Source organism: Chlamydotis macqueenii, unplaced genomic scaffold (genome assembly GCF_036417535.1).
Source record: "Chlamydotis macqueenii isolate bChlMac1 unplaced genomic scaffold, bChlMac1.mat HAP1_SCAFFOLD_93, whole genome shotgun sequence".
NCBI lineage: Eukaryota > Metazoa > Chordata > Aves > Otidiformes > Otididae > Chlamydotis > Chlamydotis macqueenii.
Genome location: NW_028239268.1, coordinates 23688 through 30782, shown reverse-complemented (window position 1 = coordinate 30782; position 7095 = coordinate 23688). Strand labels below are relative to the sequence as shown.

Sequence of the window (7095 nt, the reverse complement as noted above, 5' to 3'; positions counted from 1 at the left end):
CCCCCAGGACCCCCCCCAGGGACCCCCACGTGCAGGGACCCCCCAGGGACACCCCCCCCAGGACCCCCACGTGCAGGGGCCCCCTACGACCCCCCCCAGGGACCCCCACGTGCAGGGGCCCCCCCACGACCCCCCCCAGGGACCCCCATGTGCAGGGACCCCCCACGACCCCCCCCAGGGACCCCCACGTGCAGGGGCCCCCCCACGACCCCCCCCAGGGACCCCCACGTGCAGGGGCCCCCCACGACCCCCCCCAGGGACCCCCACGTGCAGGGGCCCCCCCACGACCCCCCCCAGGGACCCCCATGTGCAGGGGCCCCCCACGACCCCCCCCAGGACCCCCACGTGCAGGGGCCCCCCCACGACACCCCCCCCCAGGGACCCCCACGTGCAGGGGCCCCCCACGACCCCCCCCAGGGACCCCCATGTGCAGGGACCCCCCCAGGAACCCCCCCCCAGGACCCCCACGTGCAGGGGCCCCCCCACGACCCCCCCCCGGACCCCCACGTGCAGGGACCCCCCCACGACCCCCCCCCCGGACCCCCACGTGCAGGGGCCCCCCCACGACCCCCCCCAGGGACCCCCATGTGCAGGGACCCCCCCAGGAACCCCCCCCCAGGACCCCCACGTGCAGGGGCCCCCCCACGACCCCCCCCCGGACCCCCACGTGCAGGGGCCCCCCCACGACCCCCCCCAGGGAACCCCACGACCCCCCCCAGGACCCCCACGTGCAGGGGCCCCCCCCACGACCCCCCCCAGGACCCCCACGTGCAGGGACTCCCCCACGACCCCCCCCAGGGACCCCCACGACCCCCCCAGGGACCCCCACGTGCAGGGACTCTCGTGCGAGGGGGGGTGCAGGGGGTCTGTGGCGCCCCCTCCCCCTTTTCCCTTTTTTATTTTTATTTCCTTTTTTTAATTATTTTTTCCAGCTTTTCCGCCCCCCAGCTGCCGGGGGGGGGGGGTCGCAGCCGTGGGGGGGGTGGGGCGCGGGGGGGGTCGCGGCTCCAGCCTGGGGGGGGGGAGATTTCGGAGGGGGGGGTGCAGCGGGGGACGGGGACGACGGCAGCGCCGGGCGGAGGGGGGGCCCAGCGCCCCGCGTGTCCCACGGGGGCGCTCCGTGCACGAGGACGCTGTGGTGCGAGGGCGCTCCGTGCACGAGGACGCTCCGTGCACGAGGACGCTGTTGTGCGAGGGCGCTCTGTGCACGAGGACGCTCCGTGCACGAGGACGCTGTGGTGCGAGGGCGCTCTGTGCACGAGGACGCTCTGTGCACGAGGACGCTCCGTGCACAGAGGACGCTGTGGTGCGAGGGCGCTCCGTGCACGAGGACGCTGTGGTGCGATGGTGCTCTGTGCACGAGGACGCTGTGGTGCGAGGAGCGCTCTGTGCACGAGGACGCTCTGTGCACGAGGACGCTCCGTGCACGAGGACGCTGTGGTGCGAGGGCGCTCCGTGCACGAGGACGCTGTGGTGCGATGGTGCTCTGTGCACGAGGACGCTGTGGTGCGAGGGCGCTCCGTGCACGAGGACGCTCCGTGCACAAGGACGCTGTGGTGCGAGGGTGCTCTGTGCACGAGGACGCTCCGTGCACAAGGACGCTGTGGTGCGAGGACGCTCTGTGCACGAGGATGCTCCATGGTGCGAGGACGCTCCATGCACGAGGGCGCTCCGTGCACAAGGACACTCCATGGTGCGATGGCGCTCTGTGCACAAGGACACTCCGTGCACAAGGATGCTCCATGCACGAGGGCGCTCCGTGGTGCGAGGATGCTCTGTGCACGAGGGCGCTCCGTGGTGCGAGGACGCTCTGTGCACGAGGACGCTCTGTGCACGAGGACGCTCCATGCACAAGACGCTCCATGGTGTGAGGATGCTCTGTGCACGCGGATGGTCCATGGTGCAAGGACCCTCTGTGCTGCCGGAACAGTGCGTGGCACGAGGATCTCCGTGCCACGGGAATAGTCTGTGGTGCAGGGATTCTCTGTGCACGAGGACGCTCCGCGCACAAGGACGCTCCGTGGTGCCAGAACAGTGCGTGGCACGAGGATCTCCGTGCTGCGGGAACAGTTTGTGGGGCAGGAATGCTTTGTGCACGAGGATGCTCTACGCCACGAGGATGCACTGTGCACGAGGATGCTCTACGCCACGAGGATGCTCCATGCACGAGGACGCTCTACGCCACGAGGATGCTCTGTGCACGAGGACGCTCCGTGCCGTGGGAGTAGTCGATGGTGCAAGGACGCTCCATGCACGAGGACGCTCCGTGGTGCCAGAACAGCGTGTGGCACGAGAGTCCCCGTGCTGTGGAATAGTCTGTGGTGCGAGGACGCTCCGCGCACGAGGACACTCTGTGCCGCAGGAACAGTCCGTGGCACGAGGACGCTCCGTGCCAGGGGAACAGTTGACGGTACGAGGACGCTCCGCGCACGAGGACGCTCCGTGGTGCCTGAACAGTCAGCGGTGCGAGGATTCTCCGTGGTGCGAGGACGCTCCGCGCACGAGGACGCTCCGTGGTGCCGGAACAGTCCACGTCGCCGGGATCCCCCGAAGCGCCCGGCACCCTCCGCGCCGTTCCGCTCCGCCGCACCACGCAGACGCTCCCTCACCTCCCGGCCGACCCCGGGGCGCTCGGGGGTCGCCCGCGCCGATCCCGCGCCGCCCGGCGCTCCGCTTCCTGCTCACAAAACCTGGAATTTCCAGGAGCTCTGCTCCTTGTAGTCCAGGCAGTCGGCTCCGGCGAAGTTGAGCTTCCAGCCGCCGCCCTGCTCCTTGTAATCCAGGCAATCGACGGCGCCGAACGCCAACCCCGCGCCGCCGCCGCCGCCGCCGCCGCCGCCTCCGTACGCGGCGGGCGAGGGGGCGAGGTGGGCGCCCATGGCGGGGGCGCCCAGGGGGCTGAGGGCCGCCCCGGGGGTGGCCAGCTGCGGGTGCACGGGCGAGAGGTAGGAGGCGCAGTCCAGGCCGCCGAAATAAGCGGCCGAACCGGCGTAACCCTGGGCGTAAGCGGCGCCGGGGCCGTACGCGGCGGCGGCGGCGGCGGCGGCGAAAGGCGTCGAGCGCGGCAAGGCGGCGGAAGCCAGAGGGTCGGGGACGGGCGAGATGGAGGCCGGGCTCCAGATGGAGACGGCGGCGGCGGCGGCGGGCGCGGCGGCGGCGGGCGCGGCGGGCGGCGGCGTGTAGGGGCCGGCGGTTTCGGCGGCGGCGGTTTCGCGGGCGGGGGACGTTTTCTTCTTGGGGGGGCGCGTTTTGGCCTGGCCGCTGCTCTGCTGCTGCTGCTGGCGGCACTTGGCCCGGCGGTTTTTGAACCAGACCTGCGGGAGAAGCCGCGCCGAGGCGCGTGGGCACGCGTTGCACACGCGTGTGCGGGGCGGCGGCGCTGCGGCGGGCGTGGGTGCGGGAGGAGGCGCGGCCCCCGGGCGCGTGTGTCGCGCGGAAGAGGCCGCAGCGCGCGGGCGCGCGGAGCCGCCGTCGCCCGCGTGCGCGCACGTGCGCGCGCGGGTCAGTCACACGCGTGCGCGCGCCAAGCTGCAGCCGCAGGGACGCGCGTGCACGGAGCTGCGTGCCGTGAACGCGCAGGGGATGACGTCGCTGCGGCTGCGCACACGCGCGTGAGCAGGGAGCTGTATCCCCCGTGCGTGGCACGTGTGTGTCAGTCGTGCCCCTTTGCACGCACACGCGTGTGCGCGCCAAGCTGCAGCCGCAGGGACGCGCGTGCACAGAGCTGCGTGCCGTGAACGCGCAGGGGATGACGTCGCTGCGGCTGCGCACACGCGTGTGAGCAGGGAGCTGTGTGGCCTGGGAATCACACGCCACGCCTCGTGCGCTCCTGAGCGGCCAGCACCCACGTGTGCGCCCTCGCACGTGTGCGTGACTGAATCCGGGCCTGCCGTGCAAATCCCCCGCGCGCCATCCTCCCCGCGCACGTGGGGCCTCGCACGACCCTTCCTCGTGCAAGCGGGGCCTTGCACAACCCCTGCTATTGCACGTGGAGCCTCGCACGACTCCTCCCCGCGCACGTGGGGCCTCGCACGACCTCTCCTCACCCACGTGGGGCCTCGCACGACTCCTGCTCGTGCATGCGGGGCCTCGCACGACCTCTCCTCACCCACGTGGGGCCTCGCACGACTCCTCCCCGCGCACGTGGGGCCTCGCACGACCTCTCCTCACCCACGTGGGGCCTCGCACGACTCCTGCTCGTGCATGCGGGGCCTCGCACGACCTCTCCTCACCCACGTGGGGCCTCGCACGACTCCTGCTCGTGCACGTGGGGCCTCGCACGACCTCTCCTCACCCACGTGGGGCCTCGCACGACTCCTGCTCGTGCACGTGGGGCCTCGCACGACCTCTCCTCACCCACGTGGGGCCTCGCACGACTCCTGCTCGCGCACGTGGGGCCTCGCACGACTCCTCCCCGCGCACGTGGGGCCTTGCACGACTCCTCCCCGCGCACGCGGGGCCTCGCACGACCTCTCCTCACCCACGTGGGGCCTCGCACGACTCCTGCTTGTGCACGTGGGGCCTCGCACGACTCCTGCTCGCGCACGTGGGGCCTCGCACGACCTCTCCTCACCCACGTGGGGCCTCGCACGACTCCTGCTCGTGCACGCGGGGCCTCGCACGACCTCTCCTCACCCACGTGGGGCCTCGCACGACTCCTGCTCGTGCACGTGGGGCCTCGCACGACCTCTCCTCACCCAGGTGGGGCCTCGCACGACTCCTGCTCGCGCACGTGGGGCCTCGCACGACCTCTCCTCACCCACGTGGGGCCTCGCACGACTCCTGCTCGTGCACGTGGGGCCTCGCACGACCTCTCCTCACCCAGGTGGGGCCTCGCACGACTCCTGCTCGCGCACGTGGGGCCTCGCACGACCTCTCCTCACCCACGTGGGGCCTCGCACGTCTCCTCCCCGTGCACGTGGGGCCTCGCACGACTCCTGCTCGCGCACGTGGGGCCTCGCACGACTCCTGCTTGTGCATGTGGGGCCTCGCACGACTCCTCCCCGCGCACGTGGGGCCTCGCACGACCTCTCCTCACCCACGTGGGGCCTCGCACGACTCCTGCTCGTGCACGTGGGGCCTCGCACGACCTCTCCTCACCCACGTGGGGCCTCACACGTCTCCTCCCCGTGCACGTGGGGCCTTGCACGACTCCTCCCCGCGCACGTGGCGCCCCGCACGTCCCCCCCCCCCCCCCAGCTGTGCACGGGGGGTCTGGCCCGTCCCCGTGCGAGTCGCACGAGGGGCTCACCTGGACGCGGGACTCGGGGAGGTTGATCTTCAGGGCCACCTCCTCGCGCATGAAGATGTCGGGGTAGCGGGTTTTGGCGAAGAGCGCCTCCAGGATGTCCAGCTGCGCCCTCGTGAACGTCGTGCGCTCCCGGCGCTGCTTCCGCGGGGTGGCTGCGGGAAACGGGGGGGGGGGGGGGGTGGTGGGGGTCAGGGCGGGCCCCTCGCACGTCGCCGCCGCCCCACGGGAGCCCCCGAGCCGTGGGGCGGGGAGGAAGGGGGCGGCACGAAACCCGGCGTGAAATCCTCGTGAAAAGTCCGCCCCGTGCAGCTCGCCCCCGTGCAAACCTCCCCCCCCGCCGTGTAAAATCCCTGGGAAGTGCTCCCTCGTGCAGCCCGCTCCCGTGCAAACCACCCCTGTGCGAAGGCCCTCGTGCAACCCACCCTCGTGCAAAGCCCTCGTGCGAGCCCCTCGTGCAACCCACCCCTGTGCAAAACCCCTTCGTGCAAAGCCCTTGTGCGAGCCCTTCATGCAAACCCCCTCGTGCAAACCACCCTCATGTGAGCCCCTCGGGCAAAGCCCCTCGTGCAAAGCTCCTTCTGCATCCCACTTCCATGCATCCCACCCTCGTGCAAGCCCCCTCGTGCAACCCACCCCCTTGCAACCTCCTGGTGCATCCAACCCTCGTGCGAGCCCCTCGTGCAAACCCCTCGTGCAAACCACCCTTGTGCAAACCCCTCGTGTGAGCCCCTCGTGCAACCTACCCTCGTGCAAACCCCCTCATGCAAACCCCCTCGTGCAAGCCACCCCCGTGCAAAACCCCCGTGAAAAGCCCTGTGCAAAACCACCCTCGTGCAAACCCCCTTGTACAAACCCCCCTCGTGCAAAACCCCATCATGCAAACCCCCTTGTGCAAGCCACCCTCGTGTGAGCCCCTCGTGCAAACCGCCCTTGTGCAAACCCCCTTGTGCAAGCCACCCTCGTGCGAGCCCCTTGTGCAAACCCCCCTCGTGCAAAACCCCCATGCAAAACCCCCGTCGTGCAAACCCCTTCGTGCAAACCACCCTCGTGCAAACCACCTTTGTGCAAAACCCCTCGTGCAAAACCCCCCTCCTGCAAACCCCTTCGTGCAAACCCCCTTGTGCAAGCCACCCTCGTGCAAACCCCTCATGCAAACCGCCCTCGTGCAAACCCCCTTGTGCAAAACCCCCGTGCAAACCCCTTCGTGCAAACCCCTTAGTGCAAACCCCTTCGCGCAAGCCGCCCTCGCGTGAGCCCCTCATGTAAACCACCCTCGAGCAAAACCCCCGTGCAAAACCCCCTCGTGCGAGCCCCTCGTGCAAACCCCCCTCGTGCAAAACCCCCCCGTGCGAGCCCCGTCGTGCGAGCCGCGGCGCTCACCGGGGTATCCGACGGCGGAGTGCAGCAGGTCCATGGCGGGCGCGGGCAGGCCCAGCCCGTTGACGGCGTAGTGGGGCTGCTTCAGGTAGGACATCATGCTCCGGGCGCCGCCTGCCAGGGCACACGGGGCGTGACGTGACGTGACGTGACGTGACGCACGGCACCGCGTGGCACCGCGTGGCACCGCACGGCGTGGCGGCGCACGGCGCGCCACGGCAAGGCACGGCACAGCACTGCGTGGTGCGCCGTGACGTGGCACGGCATCGCATGGCACCGCGGGGCATCGCACGACACGGCACGGCGACGCACTGTGCACCGTGGCGTCACACGGCACGACACGGCACGACACGGCACGGCATCACACGACACGGCACGGCGATGTATGGCGCACCGTGGCGTCACACGGCACGACACGGCACGGCATCGCACGACACGGCACGGCGATGTATGGCGCACCGTGGCGT

The 7095-nt window shown here is 71.1% G+C and overlaps 1 protein-coding gene across 2 annotated transcripts; it reads right to left on the bottom strand.

Moving 5' to 3' along the window:
• Positions 1-2681: 2681 nt before the first annotated feature.
• Positions 2682-6740, bottom strand: LOC147595981 (homeobox protein otx5-like). 2 transcript variants are annotated; one of them, XM_086771775.1, is made up of 3 exons: positions 6632-6740; positions 5252-5403; positions 2682-3314 (listed from the first exon to the last, which is right to left on the bottom strand). In XM_086771775.1, the coding sequence occupies exons 1-3, from the start codon at positions 6726-6728 to the stop codon at positions 2682-2684; spliced, it is 882 nt and encodes a 293-aa protein (XP_086627901.1). In that variant the 5' UTR covers positions 6729-6740. The 2 variants fall into 2 exon arrangements, with proteins under 2 accessions (XP_086627901.1, XP_086627900.1); XM_086771774.1 differs by having other exon boundaries at positions 5252-5426; positions 6631-6728.
• Positions 6741-7095: the final 355 nt, after the last annotated feature.